Consider the following 24,627-nt stretch of genomic DNA (forward strand, 5'->3'; position numbering starts at 1 on the left):
TCCCTTGAGGTGGTCAAATAACTCCATAATCAACAGAATTTGATATGCATTCTTAAACGTGAAACGATTGAGAACCCTATAATCAACACAAGGTCTCAGTTCACTATTCTCCTTCTTCACAAAGAAGAAACCAGCACCAGCAGGCGATGAGGATTTGCGGATGAAACCTTGAGAAAGTGCGTCTGCAACATACTCCTCCATGACCTTATCCTCCAAGACCAACAAAGGGTAAACCCGGCCACGAGGGGGTATGGCACCAGGTTGAGGGTCAATTGTGCAATCATATGACCGGTGTGGAGGCAAATGACCGGCTTGACCTTTGTCAAAGACATCGCTAAAATCGTGGTACTCCTCCGGCAGGGGGGAGAGTGAAGAAGTGCACAGGACCTTGGCTATCTTCTGGAAGCATGTCTTGCACTGCATTGTGGTGTCCAGGAGAGAACTTCAGCACGGAGCGAATCAAAAGAGGGGTTGTGCCTCTGTAACCCAGGATAACCAATAACCAGCGGAAACTTAGGTGAGGAAATAACTTGGAATTGGATTATCTCATGTTAAAGAGCCCCTATGGCCATGGACAAAGGAACATGGGCAGGCTTGTAGAGGTCTCCCGTCAAGAGCCTCAATGGCAAGTTGAATGTCACGCAGCTGCAGAGGAATCAAGTGCTTCGATACTAAGGCAGCATCAATGTACAGGCCTGCAGAGTCGATTAGAGCCTGTATATCGATGGACGACTCAGCCCAAGAAAGGGTAACCAAAATCAGGGGCTTATCCTTCTAGATAACTGGGGATGAAACAACGCCACCTAAGGTCTGTCCGTGACAGGACCTCAAGGTTCAGGCGTTCCCTGGACGGGACAAGGCTTCAAAAAGTGACCTGCCTCGCCACAATAAAGGCACAATCTCTCCCTCCTCCTAAGGGTTCCCTCATCTGCAGAGAGACACGTGAAGACCAAGTGCATGGGTTCATCTTCACTGACCAACTTGGTAACAGGAGGCATGGGAGGTGAGAGAGGCAAAGGTGGGACTGCAAAGCTCAGAGACAAATGTACAGAAGGCTTCCGCAAGCGCTCCTTAAAAGAGAGTCTTTCTCTGTGTCTGGAGTCAATGAGGATTGGAAAACATGATCAACTTTTCCAGCTCAATGGGTATAACTCGGGCTGCTATCTCATCCTTGATGGTATGCAAGAGACCATGAGAAAAAGCAGCCGCGAGGACCTCATTGTTCCAAGCAACCTCTGCTGCCAGAGTACAGAATTCAATGGCGTAACCAGCAACAGTTCTCGTACTCTGTTTGATGGACAAGGGGCACTTGGCAGCAGAAGTGGAGCATGCGGGAACATCAAATACTCTATTAAAAGAAGCCACAAACTCAGGGTAACTCAAGACAACAGGTTTTTGCTTCTCCCAAAGAGGGTTTGCCCAGGCCAAGGCTCTCTCAGAAAGCAAAGATATCACAAAACCTACTTTGCTTCGGTCCGTGGGAAACACCTGGGGCAGCAACTCAGAGTATATCTCAACCTGGTTGACAAACCCTCTGTATTGGACTGGATTGCCCCCAAATCACTGGGGAAGCGGAGCGGAACCAGACATACCTTCTATAGAAGTAATACTCGAGGCGAGTGCCTGCACAGAGACTGGAGCAGCAGCAGGGACGGCCTGAAACACAGGTTGTACCGGAGCAGCCACAGTGGGTGATTCCAGGTGACCCGTGTGACTCAGGAGCACTTGTAACTGCATCTTCTGAATTCATGGCCATGGCCTTCGCCTACTGTCAGAAACCATGAATCAGACTGAGACAGAAGTACAGTTAAATCACGCTTGTTTAATAATAAAAGTAAATAGAACAAACGTAGTCAAAACATAGCCAAAGTTCGGTAACTGGAAAAGATAGTCAGACAAGCCAGAAAGTCAGGAAGCCAGGAATCCGCATAGTGGAACAGCAAGCAGGATCTGGAGCCAGAAAGAATATCAGCCAAGCAAGTCTTTAACAGGAATGCAGGAGATAATCTCTGTGATGTTGACCAAGGCAAAGGCAGAGATCATCTGGGCTAGACGGCTTAAGTAGGCAGAACTGACAAGCAGAATATCATCAACAGATGAGTCACTTTGGAAAGATAGGAGCAGGCAATTAGCCGACAGCTGAGCGGACAGCTCAGAGAAGGAAGGGCTGAGCCCAGCCCTGACATGTTTTAAATTCCTAACTAGGTGGTATAGGAGCCCAATTCTCCTACATCAACTCTATCCTTCTGTAACCGATCTCTGTTGGTATTGCCAGCTAAGTAAGGGGACGTTGATCTATATCTGGTGGGCCTGTCCCCCGTTCTAAGTTTTGGGGCTTGATTTTGGAATTGTATGCTAAGATCACAGATGTGACCATGCCAAATCCCCCTCAGGTTGTCTTGCTATCAGTCTTTCCTGGATCTATTAGAAAACTTAAAAAGGGAAATCTGAGACATTTCTTAACAGTGGCCTGAGCAGTCATCCTGCACCATTCAAAGTAAACGCAGGCTCCAACCTTCCTAGAATGGATATCCAAGATGGTAAATACTGACTGTATGGAAATTCTCCTTGCCCATGAATTGGGAACTTACAACCAGTTTCACCAATTCTAGCTCTCTTGGATGGTTTTTAGAGAATCTCAAGAATGAAAAGACCTTCAAACTATGCAATGATATGGTCTGTGCGAACCCCCTGGGGACCTTGTCTATCTCTCACTTGCTCTTTCTATCCCCCCTTTTTTTCCTTCCTCTTGTTCTCTTTCCCTAACCTCCCACCCCTCCTGCATCCCTTTTCTTTTCCTCCTATACTTTATTCACTTCATGTTTAGGAGTGTGTTTCTGTTTTTCCTATGTGGTGTCAGTGATTCTACAAGTTTTTTCTCAGTCATCATTTTTGTCTGTTTAGAAGGAATGCCTGCTAATGTCCATTTTAGTTTGTGTATTGGAAGGGATTTTCTAAATCTTTGTTAATGACATATCTGTCTCACTCATATGCAATCTCATTGTTAGTCTATACTTGGCGGTGGAAGGGATATCATCTGACCTTTCCATGTATCAGCCTGTATTATAGTATTCCTCTCCTCAATGTAACAGAATGGACTTGGTATCTGCTTGTTATGATTCTTTGTTGAATATGTTACCAACTTTTTCACTTCTCTTTCGAATATACCTAATATATAACCCAACTAGAAGCCTGTTGGGTTATATGGAAGGCTTCAATTTGCTTGATTGGCAAAGTGTCTATTTTTCTTCTATTCCAAAAAGGTAATAGCTATACATTGGAAATCCCCTCATCCTCTAAAAATTTTGATTGGCAAAAGCTTATTAACCTAGTAAACCCTAGGTACAAACTGACCTATAAGGCTTATGGCTCTCCTAAAAGCTTGATAAACTTTGGTTCCCCCTCTCCCCCCGGCTGAAAACACAATCCACATTTTACCTATCTAGTAATATCCTTTGTGTCGCATAATATTTACTCTCTGTGCTCTGTGTAACCAAGCATAAAAAAATTACATGGCAGCAGATGATGAAACAATAACAGATTACAAGAGCATCTAGATTGGTCAGAATAAGGACAGTATAGCAAATTCTATGCAGAGTTTCTCTTACCGATGTTGTTTACAATAATGCTATACTAATTTATATGTTGCATCGGACATGGGTTGCTGATAAGGAGTAATAATGTAGGGGGCGTGGGCTAACTCCGGTCCAAGATGGACGCTTAAGCCCTGTACTCCAACACATCGGAGCAGCTAAAATGAGCTACAGGATGACAAACCCACAGCTTAATCATGGGAAAGGAAGACAGGAGCTCCTCAACCTCCCGCGGACCCCAGGAACCAATCCAGCAGCAATTTAACAACATCCTCACGATGTTCCGGACATCGCAGGGAGAAGGACTTTCAGCCCGCGGCCTCGCCTAAACCCGCCATCCCGCTCGGCGGCTCCTGTCCCATAACAGACGGCTTGAATGGCGCCCACAACCCTGTAACACAGGCAGTGCAGCTTCCAAAGCAAACACAAGCCCTTCAGGCCACTTCAAGCAGTGGCCGCCAACCCTGTCCGCTGCCATTACAGATCTCAAGCAGACATACAGGGCATAGCAGCAAGGATGGGATCGGTGGAGCAAGCCACAGCACGCCATGCAGATGCCATAAAACAGGTACAGAAAACTTCTGATATGCACTTTTCACATATAATTGAAATGCACCGCCACTTAGAGGACCTCGATAACCGAGGAAGGCGTCATAATAGATCAGACGCCAGAGGGGTCCCAGAACTAACAGACCAGAATCTGATAGAACAAACTGCTGCAACAATTTTCAATGATCTATTGGACAGACTCCATGATTCTCCTATCGATTTGGAGAGGATACATAGAGCCCTCAGACCAAGAGGAAGGGATACTGATCCCCCAGGGACATAATCTGTTGCTTGGTAAACTTTCCCCTGAAGAAAGCCATCCTTAAAAAAGCAAGGGAGAAAAACAGAGTCCTGTTCAATGGTAATGTAATAAAATTATACCAAAACCTTTCAAACATTACACTACAACAACGCAGAGCGCTACACCCGATTCTAGATGAATTGTGTACCAGAGGAATTCCATACAGGAAATTTCCATTTTGCCTCTCAGCCACATGGAGAGGCCACACAGCACAGTTACGCACACCTGATGATCTTCATTCGTTATGTGAAACATTGAACATCCCTGCAGTTGAAGTTCCAGAATGGTACAACTCCTTCATGCCAAATGACACAGGGATCGAAGTAACCAACAATTACACACCAAGAGCACAAAGAAACAGAGATTGCAGCCGCAGATCGCCATCATCTCAACAGAGCAGAAGAGGAATAGCTCAAGGAAGCCCTGGAATCTCACCACCAAGACGCAGAGATCGCATGGATCGCCCTGATCAAATGGACACCTGAAAGATCAAGAATTACTGGATATGCGATAGTCGACTGATATTCAACAATCCATCTTTAAAAACCATCAATCGAAACAACATCAGATCACCCAACCGACAATCAACCAGCCAGAGTTAAAAACTTGGGTGTCAAAGTTAACTGTTTGTTTTTACCCCTCCCCTTGTTTTTATTTTTTTATCTTTTTACAGCTATGGTTCATACACCAAACAAGGCTAATCTACGATTCCCAAGTATTCCTGCACATCTACAGGACATTTGGAAAATGCCAGCATCACAATGGTATGATAAATATGCCTGAACTTTGGGTGATAATATGTAAGTACCTCACTTGAACTACATTTATTCAGTCACTCAGTGAACTAAAAAGATATGAGCATAATACTCATAATATAACTTATCCAGGACTAGTTATGCCTTACACACTGGGAATTAAACTACCTCCAGAACACATATATATATTGAAGACGCACATATCAAGCTTTATAATGCACAACTAAGAGTGCATAGGACTCCCCAAGAAAGGAAAAGAAGAACTACAACATAATAGAACCAGAGTTGTAATCTACAAATGTTTTGATAGAACCCTAGAGGAAAACTTTTAGTGTTCCTGAATAGAATACACAACTCCAAGATATGGTTAAATAGATATTGCTCAGATAGAACTAAAGAAAAATGATTGTTACCATTAATCAAAGGAATATCAGTTAATGTTACAGTTAACTAAATGTTTATCCAAACTACTCATAAGAGTAAGGCATAATGGTGGATCACTTTAAACATGACTCAAATACCAACACAAAAAGGTGATACACTACAAATTTATTAACCTCCTCCTTCAATTACCATATACGGGTGTTTTTTAGCACCGCTAGATAATTCCTCTAACAGCAGTTGGGTTTTTTCCAGCACATTGTAATAAACTGGAATTAACTTAGAACATGATGACTTATATCTGCACCAAATATTTTTTGGCGAGAAGGTAAAAACAAAGAGTTATCATTATTTGGTATGTTCAACATAAGTTTATTCAGTTGTATTAAGAATATGATATTGTTTAATTGAATTTAAATACACCCATAAGGTATGCATTATAGACTCTTCACTTATATGTAGTTTATAAAGTTATTAGGCAAGGGCTCCCTCTAGTGGCCAGTCTACACAATTGCTTTAGATAATCTAACTAGTGTACAGGTGTTTAGACATACACTGTCTAGAAAGCATGATAAGGCGGGGCATGATGCACAAGCGCACCAGAGTACAGAGGTTGGTAACTTCTGAACTCATAATATACACTAGATAATATGCAATCCTACTAATACAGCACCCTACCCCTAACACAATCCACTACACCTAAATCCTGAACTAATAGCACATTATCTTTAGCTAGCTGCTCCACAGTACTAGCTAATTCAAACAAAAGAAGAAGGAAAAAGAAAAGAAAAGGTTTGATCCTTCTCTTTTTCTGCCTTTTTAAGGACAAAGAGACAAATACAATAGGAATTCACTTGGATCTACTTAGACCTCGAACCCACACAAAGGGTAAAACTTTTGCCCTTTGAACTTACCAGACCATATAAATAGACTAGCTGGTCTAAACCTACCTCTGGGCCACCTTACCCTCCTCACTTCCTCTCAATCCCCCCCCTTCTTTTTTTTTTTTTATTTTTATTCTCCAACTACAAACACACCCTCCAAACCAACGGGAGGGAGAGAGAAAAGAAGAAGAGAACGAAAACAAACAGATAAAGTAATTTACCTTTCCAAAAACCTAGCACTTTGACACATCTTATTAGAAATTTTCGTTTTAAAAAATTTCATAGATAACATCCAAGATGTCTTCCCATAAACAACAAAACATTCCTTTTTCATTAACATTTTTTTCAGTGAATGCAAAAGAACTCAACATTCCCGAAAAAAGGACCAAATTTCTTAATGAATTTCATAAACAAAAAACAAACATAATTTGTATACAGGAAACTCACTTTCAATCTGACAAAGTTCCAAAAATGCATGACAAAAGATCTCCAACAGCATTTCACGCCACTAATCCAGAAGGGAAAACTAAAGGAGTTTCTATTTTGATAAACAGTCATCATTCCAGATACAAGACTCAATGCTAGATCCAGGAGGGAGATACATATTCTTGAAAGGGAAGATTGGATGCCACCCCATTACAATAGCCAACATTTATGCTCCTAACACAAAGCAGGTAGCATTCTTTTGCAAGATAAAAGATCTGCTAACGACTTTCGCCTCAGGCATTCTTGTCATAGGAGGGGACTTTAATATCCCCTTCAACCCCCTTATAGATGCCTTGAATAGCACATCGAGCCTTCCTTATAAAGCACTGAAACAAATTAAAGTTCAACTACAGGAACTAATGCTACATGATGCCTGGAGAACTCTAAACCCTCAAACTAAAGACTTTACTTATTTCTCATCTGTGCACCAAAAATACTCTAGAATTGACTACTTTTTGTATTGCAACCTGACCTTAAATTATTGAAAAATTCAACTATTGAAACCATGACTATATCTAACCATCACCTGATTACAATGACTTTGACTTTCCCAGAGAAAAATACTGTAACTAAATCATGGAGACTCAACACTACCATACTGAAGGACCCTATAGATATAATACATTTCAATAACATACTAAAAGATTACTTCTCACAAAATGAAAACGATGAGACCTCTTTACTCACACAATGGGAAGCACACAAATGTGTCACTAGGGGAGAATTTATAAGTAAATTAGCCAAATTGAAGAAAGAACAACAATCCAAAATAAAAACATTGATTTATCAAATACATAGACTAGAAACAACACACAAAAAAACTGTCAACATTTGATGAGCTAACAAATGCAAGGATACTATTAGCTGAAGAACTGAACATGAAAACTAAAAGACAGTACATTTTAAGACACAAGATTTACTATGAACAGGGAAATAAGAGTGGGAAAATTCTAGCAAAAGCAGTGCAGAAGAAAAAAGTTGCTTCCACAATTCATCAAATAAGGGATAATAAAGGCATACCATATTCTTCAAATGAAGAGATAGCTAAGCAATTTGAACTTTACTACCAAACCTTATACAACATTCTATCCAATCCTAAATGCCCACATAATACAGACAAAAGAAAAAAAGCTAATTCAAGAATTCCTAGAGAAATATAGCCCACCTCAAATAGCTGGAAATACTGCCCAAGAACTAGAAGCTCCTATATCCGGCCTAGAATTTGACAAGACAATAAAAGACATGAAAATAGGCAAAGCTCCAGGTCCAGATGGTTTACCTTTACAATATTATAAGACATTTACTAATTTACTGAAACCAAGATTCCTGAAGACCTTTCAATCATTACACTCCGAACAACAACCCCCGAAACAATTATTAGAAGCACACATAACTGTGATACCCAAAGAGGGCAAAGATACAAACCAGGTCACGAACTACAGACCAATTCCCCTAATTAATGCTGATGTAAAGATATATGCCAAGATACTAGCTAATCGACTTCTCCCTTTATTAACATCCCTCATATCCCTTGATCAAGTGGGATTTATCCCAGGTAGAGAAGGACGCGACAATACAGTAAAAGCATTAAACATAAACCGCTGGCTAACTTCCAAAAAGAAACAAGGATTTTTTCTCTCCCTAGATGCCGAAAAGGCATTAGACAGAGTGGCCTGGGATTTTATTGAAGCTGTATTGAAACATATTGGTATATTACCTCAAATGAGAGCGTACATCCGAGCACTATATTCAAACCCAACAGCGTGAGTTTGTGTCAATGGCCACCTGTTGAATGCCTTCAATCTGCACAGCGGCACAAGACAGGGATGCCCCCTGTCTCCACTATTGTTCGTCCTAACGTTAGAACCATTATTAAACAAAATTAGAACCAATCCAGATATTAAGGGAATTAAGATCCAAAATCATACGTATAAAGTCGCAGCCTTTGCGGATGATATGCTTCTCTTCCTCTCAGAACCCCATATCTCTCTACCCAACCTTATTCAAGACCTGGACAACTTCCAATTACTATCCAATTTAAAAATCAACCATTCAAAATCTAACGCCCTCAATATCACACTACCCCCAAGCTCAGTAGAATCATGTAAAATAAAACTTTCCCTTTGTATGGGCCAAACAAAATATAACATATCTAGGAATTGAAATCCCCACAAATCTAAATGACCTTTCAATCTTAATTACATACCCATTCTAAAAGAAACATATGATGATCTAAAAAGATGGAACTCCTTAAACGTATCTTGGTTTGGCAGAGCTTCATATTAAGATGACAATCCTACCCCAATTTTTATACATCATGCAAACAATCCTCATTAAAATACCACCATCATTTTTCACATCCTTTCGCAAAGCTTGCTCTACCTTCATTTGGAGAAGCAAACCTCCAAGAATAATTTACTAGATTAAATGTACCTAAAAGTAAAGGGGGGAAAGCAATACCTGACCTAAGGAAATATCACCAAGCAACTCTTATAGCACGAATTGTAGACTGGAATATTCATCCAGTAGTCAAGGATTGGGTGACCTTAGAGCATATACAACTCTCCCAACAAATAAAATCTCTCCCATGGATACACCCACAACATCATTTAAAAGAGATCAAATCTCACCCCCTCATAGGTCCTACACTAGAAATCTTCCACAACACCTTTAAAACTACTAACCCATCTCCATGGCTTAGCCCACACATACCACTAAGAAACAACCCAGACTTTCCCCCAGGTCTAGAGCAAATCTTCCTGGCAAATACTTTACCACAGGAAGAAATCATGATCAAACATTTCTTTAAGAATGGAAAACTTTTATCTAGAGACGATCTAAATAAAGAAATCACCCCAATATTCTTCCCACAGTGGAACTATATTCAAATCAGACATTTTCTGACCAGAAGTGAGACAGCTCAATCTTGGACAAGACCCCTTACGACGTTAGAAGACCTATGTACAAAAAAAACACCACAGAGACATATCATTTCTACTCTCTACAATTCACTCTTTGAGTGCAAATTGGACTTCTCCAGTGTGTCATGTGAAGCAGAAAAGAACTGGGAAACAATCTATATGTACGCACATAAACGATCTCTAAACGTAGCCACCCAAGAGTGTGGCTTCAAGATTATCACTAGATGGTTTAGAACTTTATAGAAGCTTTGGTAATAAAACCTGGAAGCTAATTGGTTTCTATGCAGAAGTGAGCCTGATTTTGCACTTTCCAGCTTTAGTAAATAAACCCCATTGTGTACTTAAAAGTGGGGTATGCCTGTATCTATACTTGTTGTTGTGGTCTCATGAATAGTTATTAATTGTCTTGATCATACATTTGGTTTACTTTTAATATAAGACCATTCAGAATTCATTGACAAGTGCATGTGATATGCAATTGACCTCCTTCTGAGCTACATTTTACCTGCCTCAAACAGGTTTTACTTTTTCATAGGGGGTGCTTTATGCTTTTTGGGAAAAACCCATCTGACAAGACCAAAAGCCTGTTGGCACAGTCCAACAGGCATTAGTCTTACAAAATGATCCTTGTGGTGTTAAGCAGGCTGTACATGGGGCTTTGCCTTGTACCTACCCTAACAAAAGCCTCACCTACCCTCTGGTGCCTAGTCCTGCAACTCTGCCATTCCACTGTCCAGAACTTTAGTCCCCAGTACAGCTTCTGCCATTTAATGGCTGAATGAAAGAGGAGGGGCTTAGTACCAGAAATGGATGGATTTCATTTTTGGCAAATGCTTAGTCTCCCTGTACAGCCATGACCTATGAACCAAAGAAGGTCCACAGTTAAAGTGGGATTACTTTGAAGGCTAATACAGTTACTTTTGCAGTGTTGTTACATTTTACGTGAGGTAAGGCTATGACATTTTAAAATTATTGTAACTTCAAAAACATGTTAGGCCAATTTAGGACAACTTTAAAGCTCCATGCTATATATAACCCCAGTGTAAAAAGAATCCTTTGGTAATTCAGTACAATACAGAGATCAAGTAAATGATATGCTAAAACACATGTGTAACCCAGGGCATATTGGCTCAAGGGGTACTTGAGCTTACTAAATTATATTCACTAAAGGAGTGTAAAATTTCAGCAAAAGACATGCCATATATGAAACAGACTTCAAAAAGTATTTTAATCATTTAAAAAAGCATTGTGTATTGATTATTATTTATGCATTATTTGGGATTAATGAGAATAGATATTCACAGGCCAAAGAATAGTAATTCACATATGTTAAACAACAATAAGGGTCGTTGGATTGGATTGCATTGGATGTTATAAAAGGGTACTTACTTTATTCATGTTAAGGCACATAAGGGTTAATGTACTAAAGGCAAATAGGCTGTTCAGTTTGCAACAGAAGTAGCATTTGCAAAGGAAATTTTTCTCAGAGCTTAGTGAATGTGGTAAAGTTTCAATTTGCAAATCACATGCAAGGAAAATAAACAAAAGCACTTTTACTTGCCAATGGATGAAATTAGCAGAGCTTCACCTCATTCACTAAGATCTAGGGCAATTTCCCTTACAAAATACAACGTCCCTTGCAAAATGAACACTCTATTTTCCTTTAGTAATTCAACCTCATTGTGTTACCTAGCTACATCTGCTGCTAAAAAAAAAAAGACCACAAAAATAATGGTTTGCATTTCTGTGTTACAGGTATATTTGAACTGCGGATGTCTGGTGTCAATCAGAAATGGCTGTATAACACCATAACACAGACAGATTATACACCTTTTGCAGAGTATACTATAGTACGCTTTGCAAAAACATGTTCAATTTCCAGTACGGTCTGTACATCTTTTCACATTAAATGACCCAAAATGACTGAAAGTGCTCAAAATTTTCGCAGCCACCACAAAAGAAGGTGATATTTTGTTAAAATCACTCTTAAATCTCTCACTGTACTCCCTTCTCTTACTTCTTTCCCCTATTTCTTTTAACAAGAGCAAGATTTGCAGCACTAATTTTCAGTTGTCACATAATTAACTGTTCTTTCGACCCTGTTCTCTCAGAACTTCAGAACTTTTGCTTCTCCTAACTAATACATGCTTTAAAGCATCCAATTAATCCCACTTTCCGAAGGCATCTTGCACTCCTCCCTACAGCATGGTCTAATTACCCCTAGACTTAAGAAATCCTCACTTAACCCTACTAGTCTGTGTGATCTACTGTGTGACTCATCTCAGCACTACCCTTATCGCTAAACTCCTTAGGAGACTAGTATAAAACCATATGACCTATTTTCTCTTAAAAAAAAAAAAAATCAAAAAATATCTGTGCTGTGCGTTTTGCTCTAACACTATCTATACTTTAACAAAACCAAACAATGGCTTGTTCATTGCAAAGGCATGTATTTTATGATATGTTCGGAAAGGTACAATGCATAAACACAATACCACAAACATTTAATTATGTTTAATTAATAAAAGTCTGAATACTTTCTTTCTCCTCATTTTCTTTACTAACCCAATTGCTCTTACAAATGCTGTTTTCCACATCAATTCAAACAAACTGCTCAGATCAGTACAGGTTCTAGCCTCAATCTATGTAAGCATCTCCTTGTGTCTATGTGAGAACAATGTCACACACATTTTTGATATTTTTCTTCTTTAAAGATTCAAAAAATCAGGACTGCTACCAAAAATAAGTAGAAGTGGCAGCTGTCTGGGGGAAACCTCTGAGATTACAGGTACAAGAACTTACACCTAGCATTAAATCTGTGCTTTTTATTGTTGACCATAGATATGCCTTAAAGTGATTGTAAAGTTTATTTTATTTAAATGAAAATAGCAAACATGTTATACTTACCTGCTCTGTGCAATAGTATTGCACAGAGCAAACCCCGAACCTCCTCTTCTACAGAGCAGCCCTGAACCTCCTCTTTTGGGATCACCCATTAGAAATGTTGGCTTCTTCTCTTCTCAACAAGTCTCCATAAAAAGCCAAATGCTATAGGAGCACTTGAGCAGGCCCAACCCTGAGCCAGGCTGTGTGCATCCATAGACACACACAGCGTGGAATGGCCCTGCTCTCTATTATTCCTCACAGGATTTGAATGACAGTAGATGGAGCTAATGGCTCCTGCTGCTCTCAGTAAAGCCTGTGAATGCAGGAAGATAGCAGAGCAGGGCTGACAGTGGGGACAGAGCTGGATCAAGAGTGGTGTCAGATAAGTGTTTGGGGGGGGGGGGGGTGAAAGCAAAGATATGTGAAGGTTTTCTACCCTAATGCAGAGAAGGCATTAAGGCAAAAAAAATTGTTTTGCCTTTAAAACCACTTTGAACTAGATTTTTTTTTTGCTGTGATTTAAATAGTAAGGCCTCGCGCACACTGGACGTTACAGCTGCTGTTTTTGGCTTCATTCATTTTTTCTACAGCCAGAAAACTCCCCAGCATGTTATCCTATGTAACCATGCACACATAGGCTGTTATTAGCGCTTTTTGGCAGGGGGGTTTTCTGGTGGTAAAGAAACCCAGAAGTAGCGGGTTTTAGAAGGAGTTTTTCAGCTGTAAAAACGCTCTATAAAAAGCCTGAAAAACGCTGGAAAATGCTAAAAAATGCTGAAAAATGTGGCTATTCGGCACTTAACAGTGTTTTTGAGCCATAAGCTTTTGTGGGAGTATAGTTTTGATAAAAAAAGCTTAAAAAAAGCTAAAAGACGCTGAAAAACGGTACTGCAAAAACGCTGCAAAACTCATTCTACAGCTACAGATTTCTACAGCTAATGCTACTGGCATTTTTATAACTTCCAGTGTGCATGAGGCCTAAAAAATAGCGCCACCGAAAAAGGTAGCATTTTTCAGATAATGGAAAAACGTTTAAAGGGAACAGAGACAGTTTACCATTGTAAATGAACTGCCATTTTTAAAACGCAACTTTACTCTTTCAATCAACATTGACTATTTTTGTTCCTTATGCTGTAGCATCAGTAAATGGATAGGAAAGTATATTATATTTACTTGTTTTAACCACTTGCCGACCGGGCCATAGCCAAAAGACAGCTACAGCGTGGTCGGCTTATTCTGGGTGTACGTCCGTGGGACGTCATTCCAGAATGTTGCTCCCGCGTGCTCCCGGGAACATTCATGACCGCCGGGTCCTGAGGACCTGGCGCATCATGGATCACGGTAAATAGCCGCTGATCGCAGCAGTTTACCACGTGTTCGTTCCGTCAAATGACAAACCGGCATCACGTCATGACGCCGGTTCCTCCCTCCCCTCTCTGTACCGATGGGTACAGTGCGAGGGGAGAGGGGGAGAGATTGCAGCAGCGCTGTGGGCTGGATGTTTAGTGCCCACAGCGCTGCTCAGTGTCAATAGTCTGCAATACTCTGCAACACTGTGCAATACTCTGCAACACTGTGCAATACTCTGCAACATTGTGCAATACTCTGCCAATACTCTGCAACACTGCAATACTCTGCCAATACTCTGCAACACTGCAAAACTCTGCCAGTATTCGCCAATACTCTGCCAATACTCGCCAATACTCTACCAGTACTCGCCAATACTCTGCCAATACTCGCCAATACTCTACCAATACTCGCCAATACTCTGCCAATACTCGCCAATACTCTGCAATAAATTTTAACAGAAACAAAGAATTTTTTTTTTAATCGAATTTTCAGTCTTTTTGATTTATAGCGCAAAAAATTAAAAAAACAGCGGTGATTAAATACCACCAAAAGAAAGCTCTATTCGTGTGAAAAAAAGGACAAAAATTTCATATGGGTACAGTGTTGCATGACTGAGTAATTGTCATTCAAAGTGTGAGAGCACCGAAAGCTGAAAATTGGTCTGGTTAGGAAGGGGGTTTAAGTGCCCAGTGGTCAAGTGGTTAAACTTTTTTTTTACATTTCAGTTACTTCCTAGTTTCCAGGCCTAGGCAGATGATGTCATACATTCCAGGAGTCTTCAGGAGGTGAAGACGGGAGGAGGGGTTCTCTCAGCTAAGCACACCCTCCTGTCTGCATGCCTAAGCTAAGATGGATTCAGAGGCAAATGCTACATTAATTATCTGCCCCTACAGAAGATGGTCACAGACAGAAATTCTAGGGGGTGTTTTTTAAGTGACTTCACAGCAAAATAAAGCATGGAGACATGGATGGATGGATGGAATGATGGATAAATGGATGGGTGAATGTTTTTTATTATCCCTAGTAACTACATGCAGGTTTCAATTACAGAATGACTTGAGAGTTCAAGCTGAATGCTTGGGTCCATTTCTCCAACACAAGTAGTATACTTGTCCCTGCTGTGTCACACATTTGTCTATGCCCCAGAAATATATTTTTGGGAATTGCTAAATAATAATTCTGACATTTCTGCCAAACCTAGAGTATCCATTTAAGTCCTAAGGCTGTGGGGAGTCTTGCATGTGTCCCTTAAACACATCCCTAAATTGATGATTGGACAGTGAAGGAAAAACAGCTTACTAATGAGATCACCCCTCTGTTCACTCTGTTTTTTTCCTTACATCTGCATGTTCACTATCAGGACATGTGCACTATACCAGTGCCTAATTGCCTTCCGATGCTGTCCCTCACTCTTCATCTGTCTCGGAGTGATATTTTAACATGGATGCTTATATCAAGACAATGTTCAGTTACTTAAACTGATTTATTTTAAAAAGAATACAAAGAATGCTTACAATTGACACATAAATACATACATTTTTTGCTTTTCATAACTGCCTGCAAAAATAAGCACAAGGGACAGCACAACAGACAATATGATGTGTCCCTTGTGCTGATGCCTCTTCTGTGAGTTGAAATCCAACTCCATGTCATCACTCCTGACCCCCCCCCCCCCCCCCCCGCTGCCATCACCTCTGTGTGTGATTGGAAGTGCAGTCGCTCTAAATCTAAGGGGTAGATCTGAAATGAGTGGAAGCTCTGCTGATTTTATCATCCAATCATGTGCAAGCTAAAATGCTTTGTTTTAATTTCCTTGCATGTCCCCCTCGGATCTACTGCGACTTTACTTCCAAGTGCACTTTCAAGTGCACTTGCAGTGCAAAGTGGATTTGCCTTTCGTAAATAACTCCCATAGTGTTCCATTTATAGGCAGAAAAGGCAGGCATAGTCAGTCAGACTCTCTTGAAGAGAGCCTGTGACAGCCCCTTGGTTCAACTAAAAAAAGAGCCATCCACAAGGGACACATCCTACTCACTGTACCTTATGTCCCACTATGGTTGCACTTAGGCTTTAAAGGGTACCTCCACAAAAATATAGCAAATTAAAGAAAATACAATAAAAACATAATATAATATCTTTATTTTTCAATTTGCAAAATTCAATGTAATATGCCAACTTGGAGGTATTCTGTACATAGATGGTATATGAAATGCCCTAAGAAATGTAATTTCCTGCTTGCGTGTTTGGTTCACCGAGTTTCCTAGAAGTCTGCACTAAGATACAAGTTAGATTTTAGGCATTCTGTGCAGCAAAAATGTAATTTTTTGTAAGATGGTCCTAAAGAGGTAATTACTTCTAAATGGATGCAGGTACTGCCACTCTCCTCTTTAGAGCACTGCAAGTCCATCAGCTGATTAATCATTTAAAAAAGTCACTCCTATTAAGAAATTGCATCCAAGAGACATAGAAGAACAAACAGCTTTTACTTCATAGCAGTAACAGGAAGCTGCAACAACGTTTGTGAAAATTCCTGCAATGTACATCCATCACCCAGAGAGGATTGTTTTTGTCACAACAAAAGTGGAGTTCATTTTTAAGGACTCCACTAACACAGTTTGGGGGCAATAGAAAAGGATCAAACAAAAACCCCAACTTAATTTGGAGGACAGGGATAACTACCATAATATTTTATGTACCGTATATTAGCTTTAGAAAATTGTATTACATAATACATTTTTTCTTTCGTACACCATCGGTGTACAATTCAGTAGCAAGCTAAGAAATGACTTACCATCAAAGATGTCAAACTCATCATACTGTTTTTCACTCAGAAAGTATTCCACGGTCAATGTCACGTTATACCCAGCCTCAACTTTTATAAGCCAGGAACAGGTCTGGAACTGGGGGTATGTGCCAGGATAACTCTGACTTAGGATCACTCCAGTTGAGTCAGTTAGGATCTCATTGGTTGGACACAGTACTGCAAAAAAAAAATAAAATAATGTGTAGCTTAATCAGCATTGCAAACATAGTACATTATGGTGAATTATAAGAGAATAGGAGAAGAGAAACAGTTTGTTCATTTTGACACAGGCCCTAAAATATATCTCTTCCTATATGTACCTGTAAAAAAGTGTGATATATCTGTATGTACAGTAAATCTTGGAATACACCTTAATGTTTAGAATTACAGATATTACTAGAATAATGATTAGAAACAGAATCTCACCTTCACAAGTGGGAGGTAGATCCTCAAACTGCAGGTGTGTCCCTAGTCGGCAGATTAAGATTTCAGGCCCTATTAGCGTAAATCCCGGAAGGCATTTGTAGCGCACAATGTCACCTAGGGAGCATACAAAAAATGAACGATATATAATGAGATATAACTGTACTTCAAAAGATACAATTGTATGTATGTATGCTTACTTACTATATTGTATATTAGAAAGTTGGTAACTCAAGATGAAATTGTAAAAAAAAAAAAAAAAACACACTCTGTATGGGCTCAGTGTGCAATATCCTCATTTGGGTTAATAATATAATATCCTTGTGAGTTCTTTGTGGTAAGAAGTAACTGAAAGTGACTTGTTAGCAACCAGCACCATATTGTCAGCATTACTTTATAACAGAAAAAAAAATCACCTTAATATTTTTATAACCATCCAAATTCAGGTACGATGGCTTATCTTAAATAACAATGTTATATTTGCATCTGGCGATGACTTACTACATTTCTCGTTGCATCATGAATGCTGTTCATGACACAACATTTTATCTTGTGCATAATTTTTTTGTTATTTTGCTAGGTAATGTGATGTGACTATCACGTTTTTTACACTCTTGCTGTTCCATATTTTTGATAATAATTTGTAACACATTGCCACTTTTCCATTTACATTTAGGATAAAATGACAGCTCCTCTTAATAGGCAAACCCTCTAATCCCACAAGGTATATTCGCCGAACCGTGTTCACTTGCAACTTCCTAACTGCAGAAGTCCACTTTAGTTAAGCTCTGACATTGAATGGTGACAGAACTTACACTGGTATATGACAGGCTTTGAGCCTAGTGACTGATTACATGCTTATCCATATCCAGAAGCATTGTTCTATTAGGGCTGTGGAGCAAGGACTTCAACAAAGGGGAGGTGGCAAGGTAGACCAGATGGGTGGGCTGTCAGGAAAAAATTATACTTTGCCCTGAATGGGTGGGAGTGTGTTTAAAAAGTGAGGTTTTTAGATTAGCCAAGTGGGAGCTCACAGTGGCCTACTACAATAGATCAGCCATTGAGTCTGTCAACACGCTGATTACATTGTAAATATGCAGTAAAGCACAATTGCTACATAGCATTGATAAAAACAGACAGCAGAGCATGCATTTATAAGGAGAAAATACAGTGGTGAAAATAATTACAGGCATACCCCACTTTTAAGTACACAATGGGGTTTATTTACTAAAGCTGGAAAGCGCAAAATCAGGCTCACTTCTGCATATAAACCAATGAGCTTCCAGGTTTTATTACCAAAGCTTAATTGAACAAGCTGGGGTTAGAAGCTCATTGGTTTCTATGCAGAAGTCAGCCTGATTTTGCACTTTCCAGTTTTAGTAAATAAACCCCAGTGTGTACTTAAAAGTGGGGTATGCCTGTATTTGATCCCCTGCAGATAAGTTTGCCCACTAACAAAGAAATGAAGGGTCTATCATTTTTTATCATAGGTGTATTTTAAATGATAGAGACAGAATATCAGCCAAAAATCCAGAAAAAAACACATGATACAAATGTTATAAATTGAGTTGCAGTTCAGTGAGTAAAATTGGTATTGGATTCCCTAGCAAACAACAATAATTATGGCTCCCACAGACTCGCTACAGTATGTGCTCATATGTTACACAAATTAGGTATGGTTGAGGTGCAAAATGGGGTGATCATGGAGAACAACAGTATATGTATTGTCCTTGTGAATAAGTCCATAAATATTATAAATGTATTCCATCCAACGATAATTAGAGAGAGATAGATGCGCCTCTGAGTGTAGACTTTAAAAGTATTTCATAAGAAGCTTCTTATGAAATACTTTTAAAGTCTACACTTAGGGGTACCTCTCTCTCTCTTTCTATACAGATTAGTCTTGTCAATTTAGGAAGGTGCTGCTAACAACAACTTGTTATGTGTATAAAAGAAACTTGTCAACAGAATCTCTTTCTTCCATTCAAACCTCACCATCATGGGCAAGACCAAAGAGCTGTCAAAGGATGTCAGGGACAAGGATTGTACACCTGCACAAGGTTGGAATGGGCGACAAAACCATCAGCAAGAAGCTTGGTGACAAAGAGACAACTGTTGCAGCACTTATTCGCAAATGAAAGAAATACAAAATAGCCATCAATCCCCCTCAGTCTGGAGTTCCATGCAAGCTTTCACCTCATGGGGTAAGCATGATCATGAGAAAAGTGAGGGATCAGCCCAGAACTACACGGGAGGAGCTTGTTAATGATCTCAAGGCAGTTGGGACCACAATCACCAAATAAACCATTGGTAACACAATACGCCGCCATGGATTGAAATCCTGCAGTGCCCACAAGGTCCCCCTCCTCAAGAAGGCACATTTACAAGAAGGCACATTTACAGGCCGGTCTGAAGTTTGCTAATGAGCATCTCAACGATTCCGTGAAGGATTGGGAGAAAGTGCTGTGGTCAGATGAACCAAAATTGAGCTCTTTGGCATTAATTCGCCCTGTATGGAAGAAGAAAAATGCTGACTATGACCCTAAGAACACCATCCCTACAGTCAAGCACGGAGGTGGAAACATTATACTTTGGGGCTGTTTCTCTGCTAAAGGTACAGGCCGTCTTTGCCGCATTGAGGGGCCATGTAATGTAAAATCATGGATGAGAACCTTCTTCCCTCAGTAAGAATACTGAAGATGGGTCGTGGATGGGTCTTCCAGCATGGCAATGACCACCAAGACAACAAAGGAGTGGCTTAAGAAGAACCAAATTAAGGTCATGGAGTGGCCGAGCCAGTCTTCAGACCTTAATCCTTTAGAAAATTTATGGAGGGTGCTGAAACTCCAAGCAACAGCCAAGCAACAGCCAAGAAACCTCAAAGCTGTGTGCAAAGCTGGTAAGCAACTACAAGAAACGTCTTACCTCTGTGCTTGCCAACAAGGGTTTCTCCATCAAGTACTAAGTCATGTTTTGCTCGGGGATCAAATACTTATTTTACTCACTGCAACTCAATTTGTATCATGTGATTTTTGGCTGATATTCTGTCTCTATCATTTAAAATACACCTATGATAAAAATTATAGACCCTTCATCTCTTTGTGAGTGGGCAAACTTACAAAATCTGCAGGGGATGAAATAATTTTCCCCACTGTATAGCTGCCTCATATACAATTACGAATTATACAAAGAAACAAGGTTTTTAAAACATTAAAACATATTCATAATATTACCGTATTTATCAGCGTATAACACGCACAGGCGTATAACACGCACATTCATTTTAAGAGGGAAGTTTTCAGGAAAAAAACTTAAATTTTAAATAAGGAATTTGAAGCAAAATAAGGGGCAGTGCCAGTCTGCAGCCTCACCATTGCCATCAATGCAGCCTGATCAATACCCATCTGCAGCCTCACAAGTGCCATCAATGCAACCTCATCAGTCCACATCAATGCAGCCTCACCATTGCCATCAGTGCAGCCTGATCGATGCCCATCTGCAGCATATAGGGGACAGGGAGGGGGACAGGACGAGCGCCGTCAGATTACATACAGTGAGAATCTCCTATGATAGACAAAACAGTGGTCCAAAGGCGGCCCAAGAGACGGGACTTCTTATTACAGATGCCGCCAAGTAAACAGGAGATTCTCGCTGTATGTAATCTGCCCCACCTCACTGTCCCCTCCGAGACAGCTAAAATTAAAGTATTGGCGTATAACACGCACACGCTATTTGCACCCGATTTTAATGGTGAAAAAGTGAGTGTTATACGCCAATAAATACAGTATTTACCTGACATTACTCTTTTTTACATCTACTGCTTATAAAAAATAATTAAAAACTATATATCCTGAACTCAAAGTATGCTCCAAATTGCATGCAGTTGGGCAGACATTTGGCACTGGACCCAGATGATCACTATATATATATATATATATATATATATACATATATATATATATATATATATATATATATATATATATATATACATATATATATATATATATACATATATATACATATATATACATATATATACATATATACATATATATATATATATATATATATATATATATATATATATCACTATAGTAGCGCTGACTACTACAGCATTTTCAGCTTCCATATTGGTCCCTCAGGTATGAGATATGCATTTTTACAATATATGACCAATATATGTATGCAAATGAGATCATATCTGAAGTTTAGCTTAAAACGTCTTACATGGTGTTTAAAAATAACAGCTGGAATTGTACAAATTGTAATTTATTTAATTTTTTGTAAAAGTGTTTTGATGTACACTGCTGTATGCATTATTGCTCTGAAAATTATGCAAAGGCAAAACTAAAGTCAAGCAAAATGATATTTCAAATGTAACCAAACAAATGTTGTACATACACTGTTTTGTTTTAGGAAGTACTCACCCATTAGAAACTCTTCACTGCCAGAAAGAACTTCTCCATTTGGCACTGTTGTTGGAGGTTTGCATTTCCTAAGTCGATAGCCTGTCACAGGGAACATTGATTCCAAAGCAAAGCCAAAGAAACAATTAAGTGCTGATTTAATAGTGTAACACACAACTTCATTTTATAGAACACAGTCTATACATTGCCAAAAATACAAAAGTAAATATAAACTACTGTGCAAAAGTTTTATGTAGATGTGTGTGAAAAAATACTATAAATTAACAATGAAGGATTACAAGTGTTAAATATTTATTTTTATCAATTAAAAAAATGGAAGGAAAATGAGCAGAAGAAAAATCCAAATCAAATCAATATTTGGTGTGACTACCCTTTAAAGCAGCATCAATTTTTCTAGGTACACTTGCACACGGTTTTCGAAGAAACTCAGCAGGTGGGTTGTTCCAAACATCTTGGGGAACTAACCACAAATCTTCTGGGGATGTGGGCTGCCTCAAATCCTTCTGTCTCTTCATGTAATCCCAGACAGATTTGATAATGTTGAGATCAGGGCTCTGTGGAAGCCAAACCATCATTTTCAGGACTCTTTGTTCTAGTTCGCACTTAATGACATGCAGCCCCAAACTTGCAAGGAACCTCCACCATGCTTTACTGTTGCCTGCAGACACTCATTATTGTACCACTCTCCAGCCTCCTAATACAGCAACATTTTCCCAATTTTGACTCATCAGTCCAGAGCACCTGCTGCCATTTTTCTGTACCCCAGTTCCAATGTTTTAGTGCATAGTTGAGTTGCTTAGCCTTGTTTCCATGTTGGAGGTATGACTTTTTTGTCCGCAATTCTTCCTTGAAGACCACTTCTGGCCAGACTTCTGTGGACAGTAGATGGGTATACCTGAGTCCTGCTGGTTTCCGCCAGTTCCCTGCATATGGAACTCCTGGGCATCTTCTGATGTCAAAAAGAAGTAAGCTTTCTTGACTGACCACTGAGTCTACAGTACTCAGAGTTGCCCATTTCTTTGTGCTTCTTCAAAAGAGCTTGAACAGCACATCTTGAAACCCCAGTCTGCTTTGAAGTCTTTGCCTTGGAGAGACCTTACCAATGCAGTATAACAACATAGTGTCTTGTTGCTGTGCTCAATCTAGCCATGGTGTATGACCTGTGACATAAAACTGTTTTCCACAGCCTCACCTTGGTGGCAGAGTTTTGGCTGTTCCTCACCCAGTTATAAGCATCCTAAACAGCTGCTTCGATTTCCGTTAATGGCTGTGTTTCAACCCACATATGAAATTGATGATGATTAGCACCTGCTTGAATAATTGATGAATCATGCACCTGACTCTAACCCTACAAAATTCCTGACTTTGCGCAAGTGTGCAAAGTGTGCAAGTGTAAACTGATGCTGGTTCAAAGCCAAAGCATAGTCGCACCAAATATTGATTTGATTTAGATTTATTTGTCTGTTTGCTCAGTTTGCATTTTATAAATTGATAAAAATAAATAATTAAAATATCTATTTTTAAAAGAATTCTTACTTTACAGCATTTCTTCAAACCTGCCTAAAACTTTTGCACGCTACTGCATAAATACAGAAACTGAGAGACAGGAAGGAAGAAAGGGAAAGTGAAACAGACATGAACTTAATTCAAAGTAAAGCAGTCTAAACAAGTCACACATCCAGTTCATATGTGATGTACAAGCCTCCTTCAATTGTGTCTAACATGCTCCCCCTCCCATATACTGCAACTTACAGAGGGAGGGTTTCAGCATCAGAGGCAGTGCTGTCAAGTCAGAAAACATTGGGCAGGGATAGGTGTGCACAGGTGCTGAATGAAAAGTTACAGGTTTATGAATGAGCAGTGACAATGCTAATAGCTACACCACCTGCAACTTCTTTTCATCTTACTGTAGTGCAAGCAGGCAAAGCCTACATGAGACTGGCAACTCTACTCTGAATTCAGAAGCAGTGCAGTATCATTGCTACTCCATAAAAGAAAACTGCATAGGTAGACTTCGCTGGCAGGATTAACATGTATTTATTGGACTTTGCAGGAGGACTATGAGAAAGATGCAAGTGTAGATGCATGTATAATTACAAAACATATTTTTTAATGGGAGACCATAGTTCGGCCTTAAAAAAGGACAACTAAATTACATAGCAAACAGCGGTCTTTTGGCAATGCAAATCATACTTAACTGACCATAGAAGTAGAGAGCGAAGATCCCCCCACTGGCTGCATTGCTGTGAAAGGTGATAAGGACATGGTTGGATGAGCTCATGGTTGATCTTTTAGAGGAACTGCTAGTGAAAACGCCTAGCTGAGGATCTGACCGTTGAGGACCATCCCTGAAACACAGACAACAAAATAATGCAGTCAAAAAACAGAAAAATTAGTTCACACTTTATGACTGCGAAGCAGGGCAAACAGCAGCGTTTTAAGCACTTTTTCCTTATATTCAAACCTTAGCTACCTATTTTTTTCTACGGGTCCTACAAGGAAAGGGGGCAATCTCAAGCATGGGCAGGCAACAGGGCAGCTCTTCTGCATCTAATATAGTGTGAATGAGGACTAAGAAGAAAAACAGCAGTGTAACTATAACAAAGGCAAGGGTTGATGTTTATAGAAGTAGCATTTAGGCTACTTTCACACTGAGGTACTTTGCAGGCGCTAAAGTGCTAAAAACAGCGCTTGGAAAGTGTCCTGAAAGAGCCGCTCAATGCACTCCAATGTGAAAGCCCCAAGGGCTTTCACACTGCAGCGGTGTGCTTGCAGGACGGTCAAAAAGGTCCTGCAAGCCGCATCTTTGCAGCGCTATAGGAGCAGTGTAATCACCGCTCCTAAAGCACCCCTTCCCATTGAAAA

The 24,627-nt window shown here is 39.7% G+C and overlaps 1 protein-coding gene across 3 annotated transcripts in view; it reads right to left on the reverse strand.

Moving 5' to 3' along the window:
* The window catches only part of CSMD2 (CUB and Sushi multiple domains 2), a 1,533,565-nt gene that overhangs the window by 109,065 nt on the left and 1,399,873 nt on the right, over nt 1-24,627 (reverse strand). For all 3 annotated transcript variants that reach the window (XM_073615428.1, XM_073615429.1, XM_073615430.1), the window contains 4 exons: nt 23,965-24,110; nt 21,763-21,843; nt 17,336-17,449; nt 16,898-17,086 (listed from right to left, as the gene is read on the reverse strand). In XM_073615428.1, the coding sequence (XP_073471529.1) occupies nt 16,898-17,086; nt 17,336-17,449; nt 21,763-21,843; nt 23,965-24,110 (530 nt within the window). The remainder of the gene's footprint in view (nt 1-16,897; nt 17,087-17,335; nt 17,450-21,762; nt 21,844-23,964; nt 24,111-24,627) is intronic.

Source organism: Aquarana catesbeiana, linkage group LG02, assembly GCF_042186555.1.
Source record: "Aquarana catesbeiana isolate 2022-GZ linkage group LG02, ASM4218655v1, whole genome shotgun sequence".
Classification (NCBI taxonomy): Eukaryota; Metazoa; Chordata; class Amphibia; order Anura; family Ranidae; genus Aquarana; species Aquarana catesbeiana.